The sequence below is a fragment of the Lissotriton vulgaris genome, chromosome 6 (assembly GCF_964263255.1).
Source record: "Lissotriton vulgaris chromosome 6, aLisVul1.2, whole genome shotgun sequence".
NCBI classification, from domain to species: Eukaryota; Metazoa; Chordata; class Amphibia; order Caudata; family Salamandridae; genus Lissotriton; species Lissotriton vulgaris.
Window position 1 is genome coordinate 1,769,671,860 of NC_141694.1, and position 24,105 is coordinate 1,769,695,964.

Genomic DNA, 24,105 nt, shown 5'->3' on the forward strand with positions numbered 1-24,105 from the left:
ATAACCCACAGGGAAATGGATTGGTTGAGCGAGTCAATAGAATGGTGAAAGGCACTATGCAACTGGCACATAGTGCAGGTTTATCTGTGCAGGGTGCTGTCAGTGAAATGCTTTGGGAATATCGCACAACTTCAAATAGTATTTTGGGAAAGAGTCCTTTTGTGATGATGCGCGGAAGGGAAGCTGGTACTAAATTGGTGCCGTCATGGATGCATGGAAGCTCAGTATTAGATGGTTTAAATAAGTGTAAAAATGCAAAACAGGTCAGACGTTTCATTGATGTGGGTGATTCGATTAAAGTTAAGCCTGGAGGTCACAGCAAGTTCTTGAATAAATTCAAGGGACCTTTCAAGGTGAAGGCTGTAGGAGGAAATTGGGTCAAGTGGGTAAATGGCCAAACATGGAATTTGAGACATGTTGCATGATATCGGAGGCGGAGTGGTAATCATGAAGAGAATTTAGAGCACAAGACTGAATCTGGTGTGTGTTCACCGTGGCTGTTGATGAGTGATGCTGAATTTTCAAGGGGACAGTCTGATGTTGGTTTGCCATTTGATGAGGGTGCTGGGTCTGACGATGAACTTGTGGTTGCAAGAGAGGGAGATGGGTCGATGGGCTCATCTCATATCTTGAGGGAGACTGGGGAAAGAAGAGCTCCGGCATATTTGAGTGACTATGTTGCTTGAGTTTTACATGCACTTTTCTTTCTTTTGTTCTTTATTTCTTCTTTATTTCTTCTACCATCTTGATAATTTCTGTTTCATTCTATTTCTGTCTTTCACTTGTTTTTTTACTTTGTTTTATTTTTGTTTTAGCGTAAGATGGGGAGATGTGTTGTATTGTAATTAGGCTCTTCCAGCTAGGCTGGAACGGCACATCTCTGTTCTAAGGTGATGTCATATGCAGTGGCATCGTTGACAGTTGGCTCCAGCTGTGTCTGGCAGGGATATCGTTTGGGGTTTTCTCTGACCAATAAACTCCTGTTTAGAAGATCACATTGTTAAGTGTGCTGACCTATACCATAACACCATGTTTGGATCAATCCCAGGCAACTGAAGAGTAACCCCATTTTGGAACACATCAACAGGTCTCTTGGTCCTAAAAATATCCACTCAAAGCAGAGAATGAACTGCTGAAGAAGCAGACGACCCTAGTCCTATTGGGTACCATTTCTCAAGGAGATTGTGTTTTTGTAACGTAGATGGTGGAAGTCATAGTAATTAAATATATGAAAGCAAAGCTTTGCCATGCTAGCCTGTTGTGACCCATCAGACTTGTCATCTGTCATCCCTTAGGTCAATGTTACTCATTTATTTACCACAGAAGAGAGACTCGCTCAATTTACTAAATTGGACCCCTTGTCCTAGAAGCTGAACAGATCTCTGCAGCATGTCTGTTATTCAGTTGAGTTACCTTATTAGCTTATTAAACTCAGACCTTGGTTTCTGGACATTAAAGTTGGAGTCCGTTTTTTAAATCCTTTCAAAATGAAAGCCCTTAAACTTTCTAGCTTTGTCCCCCTAAATGAGCTGAGACAGACTAGCTCGGTTTTCAGGTGGCCATCATCACACAATAAGGTGCCTGTGCGAAAATTAGGATTAATGCACGGACCCTGAAATGCATAATTTAACATCGTTTTAAGCTTTGTCAGGAGACTAGAGCACCTTAAAGCAAAATGGCAAATGTTTATTATATCACTAATCACCGTGTACTTACATACTGAATGCAACATTTTCACATTTCTGACCATGCTTCATTGCCTTATTTATTTTATTATTAAAAAAGGGCATTATTTGACAAGGTATTTGGAGCTAATTGGTGTTTAACTACAAATACTGGGATTCATTTGATTTCATATGACCTGATTCTGGAGTGCATTTTTTTCCAGCTGTATTTGTTGATGGCCCAGCCACACTTCGTATAAATTTGAAATGTGGACGTATTGGTCAATGGGGTTTGATGGGCAGCACTATAGCATTATCCAATAAATGTAATCCCTACTTTGGGGTATACTTGAACCTAGAGGTTTTGAATACTAAACCTCCAAATAACTGAAGCAGTTAAAATGTCTCTAATATTTTTGTCAAATATTAACAGAAGTGTTAATTTTTATTACATTTCTCTGCATGCATTGCGGTCAAGACCCTTGTGCTGCAAGAGGATAACTGAACTCACTATTGCCTCCTCAATGGTAGGACGCTGATGTAATATAATTGCCATTTTTAGGTTTCGCCTGTCGAAAGCTGCGCACTGCGCAGCTTTTCGCGCAGGCCAAATCTTATGTCTACAGTATGTGTGTGTTGTCCCGCCCCTCTGTTCCATTGGCTAGCTCCATAAATGGAGGCTAGCCATTGGAACAGAGATCTGTCCGTCAATGCCGGAGCAGATTCGTGGGCGTTCCCAAGAATTTTGGACTTTTGGCCACGTCATGCGGCGGTGGGCGGTTGTTTTTTTTTTTTTTTTTTCTTCAGAGGTTTGTTTTGGTCATTCTGCCGAAGATGGAGCCGGGGCCCTTCGACTTCTCATTGCTTCTGCCACAATGTAATCATTTTAAACTTCCTGTTCACTGGAGCAATTAGGCCTTTCAAGAAATGCCCCGGTCCGCTGAGAAGTTTATTTTGCCTCCCTCTTCCGTCCTTTGCCGCAGATTATTATCGGCCACTCTCGGCTGGACCAAAACACGCCTGCACTGTGTGCTCTTGGGCAAAGACGGAAGAGCGCCGATGTTTATAAACATTTAACAGAAGGGAAGTGAAAGAACTGAAGGGATGGCCGGCCCTGGTTTGCCCCAGGCTCCCTGGGTGATTGCAAGTCCCGGGATGGCCGGGGGCACAAGGGGCTCTTAGTGAGAGGTTCCGGAACCAGCTGAACTGGCCTGGCGGCTCCCTCTCTCGGCCCTGCCCTCAGCCGGGGAAGGAGCGGAGCCCTCGGCCTGTCGCAGCCGCTCCAAAGGCGCTTTCACCGGCCTGTCCAGGAGCACGAGTCTTGGTCAGTGCTTCGGGGGATCGCCGCATACGGTGCGGAACTTGACAGCGGATTTCTGTTTTATTGAGAAAAAGACCTTATCGCTGGGTAAAATGAAGGTTTGTGTCTGCAGCTCGTGTTCACAGATGCCGGAGTTTCCTCTGTTCGTGTGTCTCAATTTGCCATACTTGGGACTCCTACCGTTCACTTTTATTTTTTTAATCAAGCAATGCATTTTACTCATTCAAGTGGGGAAGATTATTTGGATTGTCTGCTAGACAAACGCGTAACCTGAATGAGATGCTTACTACTAGCTGGGTCTGCTTTTTGCTCCTTTCATTTTATAATACTCTGTTTACCTCCTGTTAGCGGAAAACACATTTTCTCTATTAGCACGGACCACCGATTCTTGTTTCCACTAGTGAACAATGCCGTTTTTTATATAGCGCAACTTGACCCGAAGGTATCGAAGCGCTTTACATGAGCGCCAGTTCTATCACACAAGGACACATTCATTTTCTGTAGGCACGGGAGATTAAGTGATTCGTTCAGAATCACAGGGTGTTGAGTCGACGCCGAGACTCAAATCCGGAACCCCCGTTCCAAAGTCGGCAGCTCGGGTCCCTACTCATATCCCCTTCCAGTGCATTTCCTGGGCCTCGTTATCCTGCACCCAGTACTAGCTTGTTTCTCTCCTGGACTATCCATCACTTAATTTCACCCCTTTCACTGGGCACCTCTTTTTCTTGCACTACTGGCCAACGATTCCATTGTAACTCGCACTAGTCAACAGTGCTAACATGCAGCGGGGTCATTCACCCTCTAGCTGGCGACATGCATTCTAGTTTTTCTAAAAGGCTACTCCGTTTGCCCATTCTACTAGCCACCAAGGATCCCCGGGTCAGCTACCTACCACATTTCTTCCCTCAATGTACTGGCTAACATTGTTTTCGCTCCGTCTATAAGACTACAGCATATGTTTTCCCCGGCCTGTTTTATCCCCCCCCCCTCCTTTGCAAAGTAAGGCCCCCTCGCTTTCTGGTAAGTGTGCTCACATGTTGGCGTGCGTTTGCACAAGTAGAACACGTGTGCCCTTCCGTGCAAACTCTGTCAGACTTGAGGTGCACATGGCGGATATAGGGAAACATGACGGGGTCCGGGGGCCTCCGTAGGCACCCCTTCTGCCCGGCTAGAGAGGAGGTAAAGTTAAGCAGGAGTGGCTCGGACTGGAGGGGGTGGAGGTGTGGGTGTCGGGGGAGGACGGGGCGCCGCAGCTTTCTGTTCGGAACGAATCGTGCATATTCCAGTGTTCACTGCAAACAACCCTGACTGGGCCTTTCATTGCCAGGTCCCCGCACCCCAGCTGCAGCCCCCACCCCCCAGAACACTGTCAGACCCCCGCAAAGGGGGTACCGGGCCTCTGAAGCGAGAGAACTCACTCCCCATAACAGACTCCCTAGCCCCCACCAAAAAAATGCAGTAGACCGCTGCAACAATACCCCACTGAACCCCCAATGCACCACACAAGAAAAACACGGCACACGGTCCTTCCAACGCAAAAGACCCACAAAAAGCAATTCCCAGTGACTCCCGCCTGAGACCCTCGACACTTGTCCCCGCAGAAACCCCACGCACCAGCCTGAGGCGGAGACCCTCATGGACAGGGAAGGCGCAAGACCCCCACAACAGACCAGCAGAAACAAATTCTTCGCATGGACTCTCGGTTAAAAGGAAGGCACGAGGCCCCCGCACGTCGGCTTCACACGAGGCTAGCTGTTTTATTTGTCTACAACAAATTCCATATTTTTTTAAATTTCAAACACATGTCCTATATAGTTACCAAACACTGATCCACAAACCTGCCTTTACCTAAAAACTTCTATTTGTACCTTTCCGCTTTTCTTACACATTGCTTTCTCTTCCTTGCTTCTCTCTCTTTCTACCCATGACTGTTTCTTTCCTTGTTTGTTTTTCTGCCTCCTGTTAATACTTCCTTTCTCTCTTCCGATCGTTCTCCTAATTGTACCCTCATTTTCAGTTTTAATTCCTTCGTTTGCTGGCTTTCTTTCTGTTGCCCATTTTCTCTAGCATTCTCATTGTCTCGAGTACCTTTTCCCATCCAATAATCTCGAAACCTACCCCTTCTTTCCACTTCTCTGCTTTTCTATAAGTGCCGGACTTGTGACTACCGAAAGCCTGCCAGGGCTGATTGTACCTGTGTCTTTCCTACCCCAATACGCCCACTGGCACAATGGACGCACGCATCATAAATAAATGTACAGTTTATAAAGAACAGCAGCTTACCAAAGCCAAACAGAAAAAAATAACTTCAAACTAATAATATGAGCCTAAGTGTGTTTGCTGATTTTCACGCTCATTACTGCATGTACGCCTTCCATACTAATGTATCATGGTTCATTTATTTGTATGCATCGCAAGGGTTCTGTAACACTTGAATGTTTTATGCACATTACTTTTAAATGCCAATAAAATATTTGAAACAAAAAAACTTTGCAATATTCAAATGGGTCAACGTTCGGGGCGGGGGCAGGCACACAATATGTCATTCATACCGAACACAGAAAATGTAGATTTAATGACGTGTTGTGATATTAAAGGCCCTCTGCACTTGAAAACTACAATTCCTGGTATATGTTAGAGACATTGTTTCCCCCACATAAACCTTGGCAGTGAAACACGCAAGTCGCACGTTTTGAAATTATAAATGCACTATCGTCCATATAGACACACACAGGTCCATAATTAGCTTTTAAGCACACGCTTTCACAACTTTGGTGGCGTCAGCACTTTAAAGAACGTATTTTTCGTCATCCTTGGACATCACCCCGGAGCACGGCTGTAGTGCACCATCTCTCTGCCCTCGTCCGGTGAAGTGCAGGCTGTCTCTCACTTAAAGTGTATTCTGTACCAACTCTGATATCCTATGTTGGAGTCTACCTGGCCCTGTCTGGTGAAGTGCAGAGTGCCCATCCCTTGATGTGCCCTCTTCACCCCCCTCCAACCCAATTGCTCACTGCTCTCGGCCCCTGTCTGGAGAAGTGCAGGTTGCCCCTTGCTTGAAGTGCTCTCTTCAACCCCTCTGCCCGCTGCTCCCAACCCCTGCCTGGCAAAGTGCCCGCTGACCCTCACTTGAAGTGCCGGCTTCATCCAATATGACACCCTCTGCCCGTTACTCTTTGTCAGTTTCGAGTTCGTATATTACTCCTGTAATGTACCTTTTGCTACCTCGTGTATTTTGTTTGCTCACAATTGTCACTTTTGCCTCATGTAACTTAACGTCTGCTTTTGTAATTTGTTCACTCGTAATCTTCTCATGTATCATTTCTGTTTCTATTGTGAAGCGCTGGGTTTAGCAGTGTCACTGTTGTGTTATAGAACTCGTCTGCAAGTAATTGCGGTCTGCTGAGCTCGTCCAGTAGGGTACAATAGGTCTCACATTTGCGAGAGATTAAGCTATTGGCAATGTAAATGACAATGCAATTTATTTATCTGTTTTCAAAACCAACACATAAATAAAAATGCCAATAGCTCTAACTTTTGCAAAGGCGAAACCGTTGCATTGTAAATGCTTGTTAATTACTGCAACGTTTGTACCATGCCTCAGACAGTCTGCACCAACCGCGTGCTCTCTGCTGTGTCTCCTGTACCTTCTACTGTGCCCCAGCCCGACACTTGCAAACCCCTCCTCACATCTTATGCTTTCAAAAGACTCACATCTTTTCCAGCAATGTTCCTTGAAAAGATGAAAGCAGATCCAAGGCCTCCAACTCTGAAGCATTCACAACCTACAGTTCAGTTTGGTCCCTAACTACCTCCAGTGCAGCAAACTCCAAAGCACTGGGTGCTTCAGTGCAGCCTTTGATTAAGCTGGGTGCGACAACAGAATGCCAGGTCCAGGAGCAGGTCCTGCAGAAGGGGTTAGAGGCGGCAGACCCGGAAGCTGAGATCGGCCCTGGACCAGGGTTCAATTCCCCGCCCCGACGGGGGTTGGGCTCAATAATTCCACGGACTCGATAATTCTCGCTCCGGTGCCTACTCGACTCATGGGTTCACACTCTGCGACTCTGGGCAATAGCTTGCTTAATCTCCACAACGGCCCCTCGCGGCGGGATGCCTGGCTTTCACCTTGTGGATACCCTGCCGGGGTATCTCACAGGGGAATACCAGTACGGGTTCCCTAAGCAAGCGCATAGATGCCTGCGATGTGGGCGATTTGCGCTATATAAATACATGTACATTTACATTTACATTTGACTCGTCCTCTTTCTGCTATGCCTTTTCGTTATCACTCACAAGTGTCCACTGTGACAGGAACCTCTATCGAAAACCAACCCCTATATACATAAATTGCCACGTCCTTTGGATTCTAGGGGGAGTAAGTAAAACAAAAGGGACGTTTCTTTAAAGAAAACTCAAAAGCATGCAAATTGAAAATGAGAAACGTGTTGTCAGTGGTGCGCTGTGTGGCAATCGCTGAGGTAAGGGATCCCCACATGGCCGCATATCTTAATGGCTTCACCAGTTTATGGATGTAGAACCTACTATAGAGGTGTGTAGTAAAGAAGAATTACCACCTTTATAGGGATAATATGATAGCTGTAATGCCAGAGGAGGATTCTAAACCAGCAGAGGATTGATTCTCTAGTGAATAATATAATATGCTCCTTCCTTCACGCATCTGCGGGAAGTCTGTCATCACTCACCTCTAAATCACTTGGATGTACTTTTTTATACCCCTTTATTTCATGTGTATGTATATTAGTTGAGTGCCATGGTCTGTCGTGAATTAGAAAATAAATTCTACCTTGCTGCATTTTCTCAGCACACTGTCTAATTTGAACACTTTAATATTAGTGTTGACCTTCTCATTCCATGATTACGGGAATGTGTCGGTTTCCGAATCTCTGATCAAAACAACCTCTTAAAGTCAAAATGCTATTCCCCATCTGACAAGTGTGTATGAAATATTATGAGATTCTCCACCACCCCCTTTAACGGGCTACATGAGCTCTTTTTTATGGCAGAGAGTGTATTTCAAGGTTACATGCCACATCTACAAGTATACGTAGGGCCTGGAATGGCTAAGTAATTTTTCCGGTTTTAGTTTGCTTCTTTTTCAACAGGCAGTCGAGTGTCATTTCTACTACCTCATTGGCTACTTGATGACAGTAGAACATTCTTCCCCATTACTATGTGCCAGGAATCTTCTTACCTTGCATTCAATGTGCTGGTGGAGACCATATATCTACCTGATTGTCTCTAGCTCCTCTCTTCAATTTGTTTACTTCCTCTTATTTACGTCCGCTCCTCGTGTGTCGAGGACACTTTGGCTTCATCTTGACCTTTCTAAAAACTTGGAACAGGGAGATCACTTATAAGATGTGAGGCTGAGATTGTTTTTATTTTTGAAACCTGTTGATAGCATGCCTATTTTATGGTGAACGGTGAAGTCCTGGCTACTTTGTCTGTCTTGTTGGTCGTCTTTAACCACTTTCAAGTGAGTGCTACTCTTTCATCCACTTTAATTGTTCATAGCACTCTGCCCAATTTGAATTTTGCTCAAATAATGAACTAAATACATAATATCCACAAGATCTCCGGGCAAAAACTTAGCCTCAAACAAAAGGAAGTATTGAGAACCCTCATATTGATGCTATGTTGGAATGTTACTACACAAGAGAATGTTGAATGCCTCTAGACCATACAGTAAAGTGAATGGGTCAGTAGCCGTATCAAGACACACATTCGATTTAGTTTGAAGTATACATTAATAGAAAAGAATGCTCCCCAATGTTTGGAAACCTAAAACCCTGCATATTCTCTAAAGAACAGAAATTCGAAAACGATGAGTGAGGAAAGAAATACAGCATGATGACGGAAAAATGTTAACATTTCAATGCTGTGTGCAACGCACCTTAAGGCGTTCTGTGGAACGTGAAGCCAGCAGAAGATAGAAAATAAGTAGTGGGGCACTTGAAAAACAAAACGAGTCCCCTGATAGAAAAAGGAAACCATATTCTGAGGCATGTAAAAAAAAGAAATGTAAACTCTTGGTTGAACTAAGATAGAGTTTCACCACATAAAAACCTACTAGAAGATCATGTACACAAAGGAGGGCAGTTGAGGCCCCTTCGTTCAAGTTGTGGGTTTACCAGCTAAAGGTCAGCTGAAAAGAAAGGATCACTTCAATTTAATTATTCTGATTCCGATTATTGTCCTGAAGAAAGCCGACAGAAATGAAGGGTCATAATGGCTTGGATAGAATGAAGCGATTGTGTTGGACAGTCTTTGATGCCACATAGGTATGCCTGCAGGGGCAGGTTGTAGTTGGGCTCTTTTATTGAGTGGTACTGTGTTTTTGTGGTTCATTTAGTAGTGACATATTCATGTTTCGTGAAAATGCAAAATATTAACAGTGGTTGAATTTACTGTTTATTGCACAGATGAAGGCAGCTAGAAACGTAATTTGCGTTTCTTGTGAAGAGTGTGCATATGATGGAAATGTTTAAAATAAAAGTGGACAATTGGTTTAAAGAAATGAAGGTGACCAAAGGGGTTTAGGGCCATGTGGAGATCTTATGGTGTGCTAGGAAGGCTATTCTAAATGTAAAGCAGTATGCAGACGAAGTGACTGGGAATTTGTAAAAACAGTTCATATGCTAGATTTCTTCCAGTAGCCGACTGAACCAAAAACGGTCGAGGAAATCTACCTTGCACATACTTATATGGTCATTTACCAGAGGATTACCCTTTCGTTATTAGTAAGTATTCTTTTTTGTCAGACCTTCTTTCGTTATTGCAGCAAACCTTTCAACATTACTAAATTGTATAACCACACAGTTGAAAAAGTGATATAAAACTCAAATTTAAAAACGTGCTCATAGAAACACAAATTTAGCTTTTTCATAGAAAGGGTGCACAAGCTTTTAAGCGACAATTGGATCTTAATGAACATTTTTTTAGGGGGGGGGGGTTAGTATCTTAACATATGATGTGCGTGAGCTGTCTACGTTACAAGCTCACGCGCGCGACCCAATCCGAAGGCGAGTGTCTGAATCCGCCTCTGCCATGATGGTGCCCTGTCCTCTCTTGTTATTAATGTCCGGGGTTGGTTACAAAGGAGCCCTGGCCTGCGGGGCCGGGCTCGGCCTCCACGTCTCTCTGCTACACAGAGCCCAATGTATTTTGCTGCCTGCTGCCAGTACATGCCTCCCACTTTGGCTGGCACCCCTAAAATCCATCTTGCTCCGATGAAATCTGTCCTCAATCTAACTGCGAGACTCCTCTCTGATTGTAAAAAATTTTGATCACATCTCCCCCGTCCTCAAAAATCTCAATTTGCTCACAATAGAAGCAAGATCCACCTACAAGATTGCCTGCATCACTCACAAAGCTCTTCACCAAAACACTCCTTACCTTACAACAAAACTACACAAAGCAGGTTGTTCCAGGTCCCAATGGAGCACAAACTCCCTTGTCTTTATCCCACCCAGACTCAAATGTCAAAAGACCCAATCCTGTGTGTTCTCTGGTAACGCTCCTACAATTTGGAACTCTCTCCCTAAGGATCTTCGCTGCAACCCTCTCTTACCCTCTCTTCAAAAAGGAACTCAAAATACTTCTTCTCAACAGGTATTGGGATATTCAATGTTACTGACTCTGACCATGTTCACTCCTTTCTCTTCCCTTGTCCACTCCTCTTCCCACCCCCTCTCAATCCCTTTATTCTCTCACTCCCCCTCTCTTCACCCCCCTCTCTCTCCTAACTTTTAATTATTCATTTTCACTTAATTTTTATCTCTCTGTTTCTTTACCCCCTTAGCCCTATTGAATGCATTATCATACTGTAACTCGTTTTCGCTTAATTGTTAATTTGATCTCATTATGTTTACCATCCTTGTAAAGCGCTCTGATTCTCTTGGGTCCAGTAGCGCCATACAAAACCTTTGAAATAAATAAATAAAGAAACTTCAGATTACCTCCCGTGACTCGCCTCGAGCCGCTTGTTTTGGATTGTCAGCGGAAGGTCCCGGCTCCGCCTCCCGCGCGCAGCTCCCTCTTCCCCAGCATTGGAAGCTTCCTCGTGTCCTGAAAGGTGTTCGGGCCCCGGGGATCGCAGCCCCACCGCCTGTCCAGTGTCCACTGAGACCCTGCGGGAGAGCCCCCCATTGCAGCTGAGGGCAAGGTCAGTCCAGGATACACAGGAGCCCCTCCCCCTCTGGAGCCTGGCACGGGCACGGGCGAGAAAGCCCACCTCTCAGGCGCTAGCCTGGAGCCCCATGCTGCTCCTGTGAAAGTACGGAACACGGAAGCGGCCATGAAGCGATCGTCCTATTCCGGTAAGATCGCAGTGTTTTCTGAAGGCAGAGGGGCAAAGATAAGGGTTTCAGAGCGGCCAGGGTGGACATCGATATAGCTGTCACTTCACTCTCTTTTTGTCACCCGCTTAAAAAAAAAAATTATCCTGTACAACAGCATGCATCCGTAAACTACTAATAGGGCAACTTCTTTGCAAAACATACTTTCTCAATCTACTCTGAAGGGGCAAGCCTCTTAAACAGTCCCACGCCAACTGGCTGAGAGTTACATTACATTTAAAACCAGACACTGCATGTTGCATGGTATGTATAAGTTGGCGCTATGTAACGCCTAAGTGAGGAGGAGCGTTCCTCTGGGCATGTGCTTCTAGGAGTCGAGCTAGATGGTTTGAAAGAGGTCCGTGAAGTTCAGCCCGCGTCAGGAGGAGTCACGGTGTCCAGAGGTGGGAGCCCATTTGGGGTGCTGGTGCCTGGTGGCAGAAGTGTTGCCGGGCACCGCCCAGCGCTAGTAGAGTGAATATGCGGATCGGTGCCAATCTCAGTGCGGAAAATTAATAACACCTACTGGACTTCTGTAAACCAGGAGAAATGCAGCTGGTATGAGACAACTTTAAAGAACCTGCTGTGGACAGGTACCCGAGCACCAGCAACACAGCTGCAAGACCAGCACCTACACGAGTGGTCAGTACACGCGTGAGCGTCCATAGATTTTATGCTGCATAAATTCAACATTTACACACATTATTCGCACATGGTAATCATGTTCATGTTTTTGTTGTTTCTAAATAAAAGTAACACATTCAAAGTTGACATCAGCCTAACATCTGTCAAAAAGTGTTAATATTTTTCCGCGAGGCAGGCAGCTGCACACAAAGAGCAGATAAGACAGCTCAGTGGGTTCGTGCCTCTGCTGTAAAGATCTATCTGTGCTTCACAGATTTGAATCCCAGAGGAGCTAACAGCGGTTCTTGCGCCTCCGCCCCTCCCTTCAAATTAACAACATATTGTGTGGCTCAATGGTTAGAGCGGCAGACCCTGATGCAGAGTTCTGGCCCGGGACCAGGGTTCAATTCCCGCCTCAGCGGGTTTTGGGCTCAATTTCCTCGGACCTGACAATTCTCGCCTCGGTGCCTATTCTAATCATGGGCCCCACGCTGCAACTCTGGGCAATAGCTTGCTTAACCTCCACACCGGCCCCAACAGCGCTAGGATGCCTGGCTTCACCCTGGGGGTGCCCAGGAGTAGACACTTCACAGAGAAAGCCAGGAAGGGTTCCACAGCGGTATGAGTAATAGCGCCAGGAAACCGATTTGTGGCAGTGCGCTCTACAAATACCTTGACATTTACATTTACATTAATGACTATCTTGAAAGCGAATTAAGCTCGCCAGTCTCCTGCACGGTTACAATCCCGCCCCCTTGTGATGTTGCCTTCCCGTAGCTCGGGACTCCCCCGCCTACCCCCCCAGCCCCCCGAGAGTCCTGCCTCGCGCTGCTGTCTAATGCTGTTGGGCTCTTACGCCTCATCCTCACAGGAGACCTGGGGGTGTGCAGATGCAGGGTGACCGCATGCTCCTTTGTTATATTATCTGGCACGATGCATGCTGCGCTTTATCTTATGTTTTTTGGGCTTCACCTTTAATAATGGTGATCGCACCTTTGTTTTATTATGTGCGAGTGGAATAGCTTTTTTTTTGCCAGCGCGTTACACCCCGCGCTGTATGTTATGTTCAGGGGCTTCAGCTGCATGCAATTATGGCGACCATGATTTTATTTTTTAAATTAAAATTGGTACAACTGCTGCCGCACTTTATCTTCGGCAGCTGTGTGCCATTGGTGCCTGTTGACATTCTTACCGAAAACAGACTCCCTTAGAGCCAGCCTTTTACTGGTAAGCATGGCACCTAATTTACAAAAGATATTTTCAAATGTTTAAGCTATTGTCATTATAAATTACAATAACAATTATTTAAGTATTAATTATTTAAAAAAATTAAAAGCCATTGTTATTTGTAATATCAATACATCTAAGTCACGGAAATACAACACAAATTGCAATAGAAATGCTATAGGTGTCACATTTGCGAAAGTTAACACTATTGGCATTGTCATACACAATGCCAACTCAAACTTTAATGCTGCAAGACCTATTGCATTGTAAATGCTTGTTTATAAAACTTAACAATGTTCTGTGGGCCACCCCACCACACACTCTTGTAATCCGCTTTAAAAGGCTGTCATTTCTGTGTCAGTCAGGCATATGTTTGAGTACACTTCGAAAGGCTAGTTCGTTTTGGAGAGTGTAGTGTAGTTCTTATATTCCCAATAGGCTCTGCGCATTGGAATAACATAAACGGTAGTTTAGACGTAGGACTGAGGTCGACTAGGTCTCTACTGAATATGTTAGACTTAATTAGGTATGCCAGCTAGCTCAGAGGTCACTAGAAACTTTTTCGAATGAACAGGAAGGAGTTAACTTTCCTGATTAGACAAGAAGGGATTCGTTTCTGACAACCGCATAAACATGACAACTTTGCTCCCTCCAGAATAAGGAGTATATCTCCAGAGTCGTGTGAAAACAATAGATAGCTATTTCACTCAGTCAATCGTGCATGCTTAGTTTCACCAGAGTGCAGAGAAATAGAGAGACTGGCGTTTTCATTAGAAGTTGTTATTTATTGAGCAGTCTTCTTTCTCATGCACGAGACATGAATTGCCACAGTTGCAATACTTATCATAAAGTAAGGTGCGTACAGTAAAAGGAGTATTATGAAATAATACTGTAAAAGCATGTATATGGTTTCTGAGCCATATGATACTTAAAACGGATAAATATGTACAATACATACAATGATACCGTGACCCAGCCGTTGCGTTGGGTTTCGCTCAAGACAGTCATCCATGTACGATCCTGGAAGTCAAGGCAGCAATTAGGAGCCTGATTCCAGGGAAAGCCCCGGGCCTAGACAGGATTCCTGGGGACTTATACCGGACTGAGTAAGAGGTTTGGGCACCATATATTTGTACCTTTTTTAATGGAATCATGCAGGGCATGGATATCCCCCCGACTTGGTTGGGGGCTGAAATAATACCCATCCACAAGAAGGCTTCTCCTCTGGACCCCGCCAATTATCGCCCCATAAGCCTGATTGATGTCCTCCAGAAACTCTTTGCCCGAGTCCTCCTAACCAGGTTGCAGTGTTGGATGGACGACCACCACATCCTAACCTCCCTGCAGGCAGATTTTCGGGCGGGGGTTTCCGCGATCGATCAGCTGTTCAGGCTTCAGTTGGTATACTGGAGAACGGTCATCTTGGGCGAGGGCAGCCTGTACCTGATATTTGTGGACCTCATGTCTGCCTTTGACCTGGTCCAGAGGGACAAGCTCTGGGCTATCTTAAAGGAGATGGGAGCCCCGGCCTACCTTTGTGACCTTTTCAAACATTTGCACCAGGGCACGTACGCCAGGGTGAGGTACGGGAGGGGCGGTGAGCTGTCAACCCCGTTCCCAGTGGAAAGGGGCGTATGGCAGGTGTGCGTTCTTGCCCCCACGCTATTATCTCTATTTCTTAATGGCCTGATTGCCTTTCTACTGGGAGCAAAAGATTTGGATTCCCCTGGTCTTGCGGGACGGAAGGTACCGGCACTAATGTTCGCTGATGATACGCTCCTATTGTCTAAATCATTGGGGGGTATCCAGCGCACATTGGAGGCCTTTTCATATTTTTTGTAATGTGAGGAACCTAGAAATCAACTTCACTAAAACCAAGTACAAAGGCAAGCCCGTCTGCGCCCGTCCGCGACCGACCGGGGCAAGGGGCACACCACTATGCGCAATTCTTAACATATACTCCTGAACAACTGTGCGCCCTCAACAAAAATTGGCCACTGAACTCCTCAACATTGTCTCATGCTCAACATCTTGGCATTGCCTCGCCTAAGTCCATCACACCCGCCCCTCCCCCCCCCCCCCATCGCCGCCCTCCTTCTAAACACGAGGTCAGCCGTCAAGCACCAGACCGAAATATTTGATCTATTAGACTCTAACTCCCCGGACCTATTGTTTTTAACCGAAACATGGTACAGGTCTGACTCCCTACCTAGCATCCTGGCAGCCTTCCCGCCTCACTACTCCATGCTCCGCGCAGACCGCTCGGAGGAGAAAGCAGGCGGCAGGGTAGCCCTAATTGCCCGCAAGGACTCCATTTTCAGACACTTGCATCGCCCACGATACCAGCAGCTGATTGCCTCGTAGTTCGCTCTACCTCTTTCAAGATCCCAATCACCTGCGTATTAACATATCAGCCACCTCAATCATCCCCAGGTTTTCTCTCTGCCTTCCAGGACCTACTGGCCACCTTAGTAGTCAATAGTGCCTCTGTTCACGTTCTGGGAGATTTTAATTTCTGGCCCACTGACCACGCTGAGGATACCAAATCTAAGGACTTTACACAACTGCTTCTCAGCCTCAACTTCACCCAGCATGTTCAAGGTCCTACTCACATCCGGGGCCACATCCTTGATCAGATATGGACATTAAACATCCCAACGTCAGTTCCAACTATTTGGCCCTGTCCATGGTCTGATCACTCCATGCTTGCTTTTTCCTTGGATTTTAGCCACAAAACAACACCTTCCTGCCCTAAGAACACCCGGACAAGGAATTGGAATCGAGTCGACATTCCATCCCTGTGCAACTCGTTAGCTGCCACATGCCCGGATCTATCGGGCCTGACCCCTCACTCCCAGGCTACCATCCTAGATCGCTGGCTTTTAAAGACTGCGACCCAGTGGCCCCCCTGAAGCGGATTACCATCAACCGCACCCACAATGCCAACAAGTGGTTCAGCCCTGGCCTCAAAGCCAAGAAATTGGAGTTACGGCAGGCTGAACGAGCTTGGAGAAGAGAATACTGCCCAACCCGGAAACAATACTATACTACTATTCTTAGCGAATACAAACAAGCCATCCTGGCAGCTAAGACAGAATATTTTTCGGAGCGTATTTTAGCTGCAGAAAGCCAGCCGCGTGAGATCTTTGCCACCGTCCACGAGCTGGCATCTACGGACAGAACTCTGCCCAAGATCCCCCCCTCTCAGGCTCTATGCGACTTGCCTAACAAATTTTTTATTGATAAAATAGCTTGTATTAAAGCTAACATTCCCCCCCCCCCCCCCCCTGCCCCCCCTTCGCCCACTTACTCTCACCCCCACCCTCCTGGCAATAACTTGTCCCTTACCTCCATCCCCGCACTTACTAGAGAATTCCTGTTTCCCCTACTTAGTCGTGTCAAGTCGGGCTCTCCAGCTGACATCTGCCCGGCACGCTTTCTCCGTCAGATCTTTGCCGAACGCCCATCTCCTGCCCTTACCCTCCTTAACGATTGCCTCACGCATGGCCTCGCCCTGCCCCTTTTAAGACTGCTATAATCCTCCCCATACTAAAAAAAACGGGGGCAGATCCTTCCTCCCCGGCAAACTTCCGCCCGATATCCCTTCTTCCCTTCCTGGGTAAGGTAGCTGAGTCCCACGTCACCCAGACACTCAGCACCTTTATAGAGGACAGCAACTACCTTGCACCCTGCCAGGCGGGCTTTCGCCCCCGCCACTCCACTGAGAAGGTGGTTATTTCGGTCATGGACCAACACAGGGAGGGGCTCGACACTAACACCCCTCAGGCCCTGGTCCTCCTGGATTTGTCCTCCGCTTTTGACACGGTGAACCACTCTATTATTTTGTCCCGTGTCGAGGCTGCGGGCATAGGAGGACAAGTACTGGCCTGGATAGGCTCCTTCCTGGCTGACCGCACCCATGCCGTCCACCTGGCCGAATTCTCCGCCCCACCCCGCAGGGTGCAATGCGGCGTCCCTCAGGGCTCCTCTCTTTCCCCCCTCTTATTCAACATTTACATCTTCCCCCCTTATTTTCGCACTGCAACAAATGGAGGTCACAGTTTACAACTATGCTGATGACCTCCAACTTATTTTTAATTTCTCATCCCCCTCACTAGCTGTCACTGCCTTCCAATCCGTCATGCTGTTTATCCGGGATTGGATGAATGCGAACCACCTCAAACTCAACCAGGATAAAACAGAGCTGATTCTGACGGGTGGCAGTGGTAACCCTTGGTCTTCTTCATTTTGGCCCCCCTCTCTTGGCCCACACCCCACTCCCTCAGTTAAGACCCTCGGTATCACATTTAATCACCATTTGACACTTCACTCCCACATTAGTTCGGTCGTCTCTTCCTGTTTCTTTACCCTGCGTATCATTAGGAAAGTATCCCGGTTTTTCTCTCCCTCTGCACTCAAACTGATTGTAATGGCCATGGTTTTATCTAAGATCGACTATGGGAACATTATCTATAATGGTGCTCCCGCCTACGCACTTCAACGCCTTCAGCTGGTGCAGAATCAGGCAGCCCGCCTGGTACATGGCCTATCCAAATTTCACCACTTGTCACCCCTCCTTATTGCTCTCCATTGGCTCCCCATCAACCAACGGGCCCTGTTCAAACTTGGCTGCCATACCTTTCAACCCCGGATGGGCACGGCCCCTGCCTTTATAAACTCCGCCATTACCAACTACTGCCCTTCTACAGTTCTTCGCTCATCCACCAATTCCCAACTAGTCATTCCCCGCTTCAAGAAACAAAGATCAGGAGGCCAGAAATTCGCGGTCCTTGCGCCCACTTTCTGGAACACCCTCCCACCCCATATCAGACTCTCCCCCTCCTACATGGAGTTTCCCAAGGCCCTCAAGACTTTCTTGTTCCAGCAGGCCTTCAGCCTATAGTCCCCCGTACTCTCTCTTGCCCAGGAATCCCTCTAGCGCTATGAAACTGCATTGTGAAAGTGCGCTTTATAAATTTTTAAAAATTCAAATTCGAAATGCTCCAATTGTCCCCACCCGCACCTGGATGGAGTGGCCCTGGACCGAGTGTCCACTTTTGAATACCTGGGGGTCACCTTAAACGACCGAATGGATTGGGGGTCGCACATTACCGAAGCCAATCTGAAGCTTGCCCAATCTTCCGGCGGTATTTTAAAAGTTTTTAACAAATCCTCCCTCAAACTGGTGGGACCGCCTGTTGAAATATATAAAGCCCAGGCGCGAGGTGGCGCACTATATGGCGCGGACCTTTGGGGACATGCAAATGTGTCCCCTCTCTCCCTTACTGAGAACAGCTACATGAGGCGCCTTTTGAGGCTACCACAAAGCACACCCCTTCCCCCATTAAGGCTAGACCTGGGCTTGGACCCTATCCAAGACGTTATTTCGTATCGCCCCTTGTTATATTAGAGACGACTATGGGCCACCCCGGAACTTGAGAGCTATAGGGAGGATCTACGGGACCTGTTAGTAACTCGGGGTGCGGGGAATATTCCATGGCTAAAGCACATCCAGTACCTCTCCAGGGCCATTGGCAGGGGGGACTTGTGGTCTTCCCCCGAGGAGACCTGCCCTGTGCTCCCTAAGAAAACTCTAAGTATGGAATTGAGAGAGTATGGTTGGGCTCTCGTAGCTTCAAGTTCTTCTTTGGGTAGGCTTACTGACACTTTCCTAGCGACCATGGCCCACCCAAACTTAGAGAGATTTCTGGATGACATTCAGCCCCCCTTGGCCAGGAAACTTTACATCCAGTTTAGGCATGGCTCTCTCCCCCTTAGGGACCTAACAGCTAAATGGTCAAAGTCACACCTCCAGTGAGCACTTGCCCAGGTTGCCAGGGAAGCAGAGAGACAGATCTGCACGTTCTGCTCTTCTGCCCTTCGTACTCTCCGCCTAGAGCGTAATGGATAATTCAATTCTGTAAGTCCAGGAGTATTAGGGACTATAGGGAGACCTATAGAATCCTTAAAACGGATACTGCCTTCTTGACAGTCTATGTAACATCTAAATTCCTTCTGTCCATGTGGTTTATAAGGTGCGCAACATTAAAAAAAGGTATCCCAACCAACTACTTCCCACAGGGTAATCCGCTGTGAAGAAAATGGGAGGGTTTCTTCTATTTAAGCTAACTGGGCATCCTGCTGGGAATCCTCGGAGCGCCAGTGTGATATTTTTATCTATGTATCTTCATCATTTTAATCCTATTTATGAAATTTGATCCCTCTAGCTCTTTTATTATTTTATTATGTATAATTCTGCTAAAACTATATTGTTGTATGTAAATATCTCTTTTTATGGTTTTTTAACCGAAATAAAAGCTTTTGACTGACTGACTGACAATAATAAAAGTTGACTAAACGTACTCAACTGGTGCTTCTAAAATACCCCTACCCCAGTGTACATAACCTAAGCCTCGTACGTGGGAAGGAGTAAGTGAGCTGAAGTTTAAGTTAGTTTTGCCAAGAATCTGAACCAAGAATTCTCTAAGGATCTAATCAGCTCCGTACCTTGGTTATAGAATGAAGGAGGTCTTGTATCTCTTTCTCAGGACTCGATCTCCCAGCAACCCGCAAGGGTGACTGGAAACACTGGAGCTGGATTTCTCGGCAGGAGAAAAGACAGCGTCTTTCTCAGTGCGTCAAATGGGAGGGTCGGCTTCCTTCGGCACTCGCATCAGCTGGGCTTTGGATAAGTACACTGGACACTGTGTGTTGCTTAAGGCAAATGCTGGTATATGTATACCTGTAAGGTGCCGTGTTTGATGTAAGGTTGGACATAAGACGTCACTAAGAACTGTCACTAAGAACTGGCAGTTCTTTCAGGACTCTCAGGAGTTCTAGGACAAATCAAAACAGAAGCAGGGGGAATTCCCGGGCTGCTGGAGGTTTGGTTTGTTTAAAGAACGCGTCGTACTTTCTAGGAGTCTAGGGAAGTAGCCTTGCCGTATTTGGACTGCATTGGCTATGACTAAATAAGGATATGATTCTTACGCCTTTATAAGGATATGATTTGTTATAACCACATGAGGGCATAAATCGGGAATATTTAATTAGGGTCCTAGATACGTTCACAACAAGAGGACCATCTTGTCAGCTCAGCAAAATCATCATATTTCAAGAGAAATATTAGTCACGTTATGTTCACCCATGATCAGCGGTCAGAGATAGGAAAAACCAACTTGCATATCTTGCGCACTGCCAAGGAGTGATGTCATTGGGGCAGTGGCATTGCTCTGTCACACACGTATCAGTAAGTAACAACTTTGACAAATTTGGATACCAGTGTTTCGAAAATTAAATGTTTAATTACCTAAATAAATATTTCATTTTACGTTAAATCAACAGGGCTGTGTGGCATATCATGGATATAGAAATGTCAATATTAGTAAATTTGTGGGTTCCTTACATTTTTCTTTCATTACACTTCCTACAAATGAAAATGTTATCAGTCAAGGACTATTCCTAATATACTGACTGCACTGTCCATAATGAATGGTTCCAGACACCAGGAACATATGTACTAAGCAACCGTTCATGATTTTGCGGATTTATGAAGAGCAGCAGAGCTTGGGGCCCAAACGTGACCTCAATTATTTTGTAATTTACTGTACATATTTGAGTATTCATTCTAAAGATATAAATAAGAATCCATATAGGAGAGAAAATGGATATTGACAAGAGGGTATATGCAGGGCTTTTTCCATACTTTACCATTTATTCCAATGTTTCCTGTCATCAAATAAACTAAGGTCTGTAATTTATTTCGTTCAATAAAATATCTTCAGAATCATTATCTTATGGTGGGTGAATAAAATAGGACACTTATGAACTAGAACAGTTTCCAGCTGTAATGAAAGAAACTGATTTATTTATGTATTCTGATGTTTGTGGCCATTGATCAGGCGTGCTTCGTTACCGGTTATATATATATATATATATATTTTTTTTTTAGGCCTAAAGTAGCTCAAGATGAGTGGCCTTGGGGAGAGTGCGGCCGAGCCTGCCAGCAATGATTCCCGGAAGAGGAAGGGGTCCCCGTGTGACACCCTGGTGCAGAGGTAAGCATAGCACACAAATTAACTCGCTAAAATGTTTACCACAACCAGCATTAAATTAGTATGATGTTTGTTAGCCACTGCAGGTTTCTTCGAAATGCAATGTATTTAATTTTCTAAATTTAGGCAGAGCTGATATGTTTGGACACGTGAACATTTTCTTTTAACTCGTGACTCCACAACTTTATGTCTATGAGCATATTCTTTTCTCCACAGTTAGACCAGGTTCGCTAAATGTTTCCAGTTACTGTATCCGGAACACATTTAAAAAAAAAAACAGATTTGTCAGTAGTGGAGGAAGGGGTGTTGGTATTTTTCAAACGTATGAGAGCCTATGGTGGAGGGAGCTTGTGTAGCAAAGGTGCCTGGCGAAATTCTGTGTAGTGTTATGGATTTGTCTCTCAAGGTCTTGTGATTTGCATTTAGATTGTTGCTACTTACATTCATTCAGGTGTCTTTTTGCCCTTACTTGTTTCAGTGAAAAAAATACTCGTCCTTAATCTCAAGAAAATACATCTCATTACATTTGTGTAGCTGAAATTCACGTATGGATATTAAAACTTATAAACCACAATGTGCTATCAACATAACTAAAATGTTTGAAGATTCAATGAACTAAGAGTAATAGACCTACTTAGCAAAGAGTCAAAATGTGGTGTGTTTTGTTCCACTAAAGTGCCAGATGTCTTTGTTTTTCAGGTAAGAGGTTTAAGCGTTTTGTATACACAGAATTACGATAAGCTCATAGGGAAAGCACATAGTGTTCAAATAAAAGGACCGCATTTTCAGATTGTACATAGGTGTTGTATTTCAGTCTTGTGGAATCTTCAAAATTGCATCTTGTGCCTAGTAAAATAGGATCAGCCAACTCGTGTTTGCAGCCGGGAACGCTTTCACCTGGGGCCTTCTCATTCTCTGTTTCAAGTAAATAGCTGCATTCGCCATTACTTGCATTCTTTTGTTGAAAGGCAACTGCTGGCCACATTAGCTACCTCTTCTGGTCCATAGCTTTGTGGGAATTGTCAAATATGGATACTATCTACCCTCTGCAACCAGGTCTTTGGAGTTGCTGTTGATGCTTGTTAACGTTCGTTTTATTTGGGAGACCCTGGAGAGGGTGCCATAAGAAGTTGGCCAACAATGATCGTCAGAACTGGACTTTCCTGTATGGGAAAGCCCAGAGGACGTGTACTAGAACAAGAACAAAAAGCCTGTTTCTGTGACTGTCTATGCCGAAGACTGCTGGTCAGACCAACCTGAGAGCCATAGTGGTTATGTACCAGTGCTTCTTACACTGACCACTCTACGCAAGCCTCATGGAGCTAAGTTTAGACATACTTGATCACTGTGACAAAGATGTACCTGTCAGTTGACTGTTCGCTTTCCTGGTTCGTCCTGTGGATCACTGTTAAAGGGACATGCATTTATACTAGCTTCCCATTTTGGTTGAGTGTGTTGCGTGTTTATCTAGGTTCCTGATCGATACTGTGACCTTATGCCCCTATTCGGCTATAAATCCATTTATTCCCTATATTGGCATAACCGTTCAAGTGCGATATTCAGAAAGTCATCTCTGGCCTCACACGAACAGAGCCACATTCCAGAATAGTTCTCTGCCACTTCCTTTGCAACCAATTAGTGCAATGACAGAGCAGAAGTCACTATCTGATATTCCTAGATTAACACTCCGAGTTCTTCAACAAGGTAAAAACTCAGCAAACCTGGAAATCCCCGCTTGCTGTGTTTTGATTAGTAATGGAACTCTAATGAGCAACTGATAGCTATCACTTCCTAGTGACATCTTTAATTGACGTCTTATGTCCAGCAAACTTGCGTCAAACCAGGCACCTGTCAGGTATAAATATTACCAACGTTGCCTTAAGCAATTGCTGGTGTCCCATCGCTGTTGTATGCTGTATGCAGTGTTCCTGTTGCTGCAGCCTGCTGCCCATCGCCTGAAGCTGCTGATACCATTATCGCTGCTAAAGCGCGAACAAAGGTGTGGTGTAACTAGGAGCTGAACAGCCGTCCCTCTGCGAAGAGCCCAGCAGATGCCAAGCTGCCCGCGGACGCTGTCCCCCCTCCTTCCCCTCGACGCGCTGAAGAGAGACGCTGTCTTTCTCCTGCTGAGAAATCCAGCGCCAGCGTTTCTGGTCTGCCCTCGCGGGTGACTGGGATACCGAGATTCCCCTGAAGGAGATACCAGACCTCCATCATTCTATTCAGAGGTATGGTGTTGACTAAACCCTTAGTGAGAATTCTTGAAGCAAACCTTGGCAAAACCAACTTAAACTGAAGCTACTTACTTACTCCCCTCCCAAGTATTAGGCTTAGGTCAGGTACACTGGGGTAGGCGTAGTTAGAAGCACCAGTTGAGTATTTTAGCCTAATGTATATATGAATGTATATATGTTTTATTACTTTTAAACCATTGTATGGCTAAGAAACCATATCAATGCTTTTACAGTATTATCTTGCAATACTTATCTTACTGTACGTACTTTTTATCATAACAAGTCTTGCAATTGTGGCAATACATTTCTCTTGTACGAGAAGAAAGACTGTTCAATAAATGTTAACCCTTTATTGACAAATGCCCGTCTCTCTGTTCTCTACATATTGTGAAAGTAAACTGCACCAACCTGACTGAGTAAAATAACTGTCTATTGTTTCACACGACCCTAGAGATTGACTCTTGATCTGAGGAGCAAAGTTGTCATGTTGCACGGTTGTTGGAAAGCTGAATCCCTTCTTGTCTGTGCCAGGGAAGCTGATCACTTCCTATTCAGTCAAGAAAGTTTCCAGTGACCTCTGAGCTAGTTGGTAACACACCCAATTAAGTTTAGCATAGTCAGTAG

The 24,105-nt window shown here is 45.5% G+C and overlaps 1 protein-coding gene across 3 annotated transcripts in view; it reads left to right on the forward strand.

Annotated features, from left to right (window-relative positions):
- Positions 1-24,105, forward strand: part of NCOA1 (nuclear receptor coactivator 1) — a 1,223,800-nt gene that overhangs the window by 447,493 nt on the left and 752,202 nt on the right. For all 3 annotated transcript variants that reach the window (XM_086928021.1, XM_086928023.1, XM_086928022.1), the window contains one exon: positions 21,145-21,250. In XM_086928021.1, the coding sequence (XP_086784147.1) occupies positions 21,162-21,250 (89 nt within the window). In that variant the 5' untranslated portion in view covers positions 21,145-21,161. The remainder of the gene's footprint in view (positions 1-21,144; positions 21,251-24,105) is intronic.